The following is a 3,017-nucleotide window of genomic DNA, read 5'->3' on the forward strand; positions in this document are numbered from 1 at the left end:
GGAAGTAAGCTTTGAAGAAAAAATTAAGTAGGTGCAAAATTATTATATGATGACATTTGAGAAAAAATTGGGATAGGAGAGAATAGAATATTTCTTATTTATTCTCATATTTAGGATGGGATATATAATACCCGATGTAAGGAATAGAGGAAAAAGAATTTTTAAACATGTCTAACATAGTTTAATTTTCATTTCATTTTTTTCGGAATCATTGTGTTGAAGAGCCATATCCTGATCCTCATACTCTGGTGTGCGTTTATGGATGCAATTACCTATACTTCACTAATTCCATTACATTAGTTGGTTTTTGAAAACCTACATTACAAACTTACCATACAATTATAACTTGAATGAACATGTTCTTAACATTAATGCAAAGCAGGCTAATGCTTAATATATTAGACATAAATGAAAACATATGATTTGATCAGAGCCAGAGAGCACCAGCATCCTTGAGGTGAGGAACAAGAGTGCCATTAATATGACAAGCCATCAGGGTTTCGACTCCTCCCAAGAACTTCCCTCCCACAAACACTGCAGGCACCGGATGCTGCTGTCCTTCTCCGGCAATCTGGCTCAGGAAGCGGTGGATATCCAGGCCAGCTTCCTCCCTGTCCAGCTCCACCACCGTTGGGCCCACACCGAGGCTGAAGAGGAGTTGCTTCACCACGTGGCACATGCAGCAGCCGCTGATGGTGAACACCACCACTGCATTGCCGGACACAAGGTACCGGACCTTGTCGTAAATAGTGTTCATCTTCATCTCATCACTGCTACTAGTGCTGCTGTCTGATGGAATTCCCATTAGGTGTTTTTCAACCTCCATGTTTTTCCTGTTTTCTTAATAGTAATCTTTTTTCTTGGCTGCAGAAATAACAAAAAGGAATGTGCTCAAGTGTTTCTTTTACTCATTGTTTTTTGGCATGCCTATTTATAGGCGAAGGAGAGAGAAAGCAGATAATGTATAATTAACAAGGGGTGATCAAATGTATGAGTTTTAATACATAAATGCATTTTCTATGATTGTATCTATGATTGTACATGACACCATACGTAGTATAGTACTGTAGGGTTTTCTAGAATAGTAACAAAGGTAGTGACACAAAAAAGGATTGAGTTCTATAATTTGTGAAGGTAGTACTGTGGTTGGAGTCTTGGAGGAATATAAGTGAAACATGTCTATTTGCTTGCATGTACATTTCTAACTAATTAGTACTACTCCAGTACTGTTTAACTGATTTCTTGTCTTTTAAATTCTAACCGAAATCAAGTAGAAACAGGAGGGGCCAACTTATTAGGATTTTGATTAGTTATACCATGAATGTGTTTATGTTACATGTACCCTAATTATTTTATACTCAAAAGTAGCTTCGAATTTCGATTGCATCCCTCATATAATTATATGATCTTCGCTATTGTGATTACTGTTGTAATTACTGTGTTTATACATCCTTATATCTTGATCTAGAAAAATGTTCAATTTTTATAGGACATGCTGAATATAGATTAATTATTGTTTTAAGCATAATTTCACAATTAGTACTTAATTATGAGAGAGGTGGCACACATCCGGATGGTCAAAAATCATAAAGTGAGAAAAAAACAGAAAACAAGTCACAGGGTACGTAAGTAGCAAAAGAAATGAAAGAAAGGTCATGGAAAAGAGGTGGTAAAGAAAGCATTGAGAAGGGATAAAAGAGAGAAATGAAGACAGGACTAATGAATGCATGAGACAAAGCGCTGCTGTTATACCTCTCAACATACAGACTCGTACACCTACCTAAGGCGTGAGAATCATATCCATACTCCCTTCGTCCCAATGAATTGTATACATTTTTTTTTTGGGACGTCCCACCAATTGTATACGTTCCAAAAGTAGTAAACTTTTATAATATAAAATATCGTTACACCAACTACATTCTTCCACTATCTACATTCTATAATAATATAAACACTATTACACCCACTACTTTCCTCCACTATCTTTAATCTATTATTAAATATAAATGGGTCCCACCACTATATCCACTTTTCATCCAACTTTACTCATTTCTTACACAATTTCTTGGTCTCCGTGTCCCAACCATTTGTATACAAATGACTGGGACGGAGGGAGTATATTTTTTCAGTATATACATGTATAAAAAATTCAATATAAATTAAATAGTAAATACATTGTTGATTGTACCATGATATGGAGTTGGAATTATTGTCTTGTTGTCCAACTGATACTAAAAAAAACATCAAAGTAACACCGTAGTCACCACAAATGCATTTTTGGCTTTTGTTCAAAGTGGCTCCCTCGTCAATATACATGTGTTTATGTGAAACGTCAATGTGTAGTTAGTTTTGCATGTAGAGAGAAAAGACCAAGGAGAGGAAATGCAGTATGAATTGGGTTCAGAGAAAGTAGATGGACAAACGCAAACAAACAGGTAACTTCTAGCATGCCGTCGTTTGACTGTTAGCCCAGTTCGGGTGTAGCTTCTGCTCTTGAGTGGTGGTCTCAGCAGGTAATGTCATAGACAAAACACTATATTACAATATACCAAAAGCTGAGGCTGAACTATCACTTCATTATATCTCCGTTGCTGAGCTCTGATTCCATGGTAAGTTACGAGGGTTTAACATTGATCATATTGTATATTGTAACAGACACAAATTTAATTCAGCTTCCGGATTCAAAACAGAACGAACCCACACAATTCTGATTTAATTATTTATAAGTACCATCTCTGGCAAAAAAAAAAATCTTTTTGCTAAATAAGCTCCGAGCCTTACAGATTCAATCCCACTGGTGCATTGTGATACATTGTACATGTAGTCAAGCCTCAAAAAAAAAGATCCTACATAAAAGGAGAGTCATTCATTAATTTACTCTTCTCTGTCTCTTAACAACCTTGCATCGTATTGAATAAACCAACTTAACAATCTCATAATTACCAGCTTGGGGTAGGCCTGTAAATGGATCGGATATCCGATCTGATCCGATCCGATCCGTGGTTAAATAAATGGAT

The 3,017-nt window shown here is 36.1% G+C and overlaps 1 protein-coding gene across 1 annotated transcript; it reads right to left on the reverse strand.

Moving 5' to 3' along the window:
* Positions 1-427: 427 nt before the first annotated feature.
* On the reverse strand, positions 428-826 carry LOC108208749 (glutaredoxin-C9). The gene has a single exon (XM_064086934.1). It carries the CDS (start codon positions 824-826, stop codon positions 428-430), a length of 399 nt encoding a protein of 132 aa, XP_063943004.1.
* Positions 827-3,017: the final 2,191 nt, after the last annotated feature.

This window comes from Daucus carota, chromosome 2 (assembly GCF_001625215.2).
Source record: "Daucus carota subsp. sativus chromosome 2, DH1 v3.0, whole genome shotgun sequence".
In the NCBI taxonomy this organism is placed as follows: Eukaryota; Viridiplantae; Streptophyta; class Magnoliopsida; order Apiales; family Apiaceae; genus Daucus; species Daucus carota.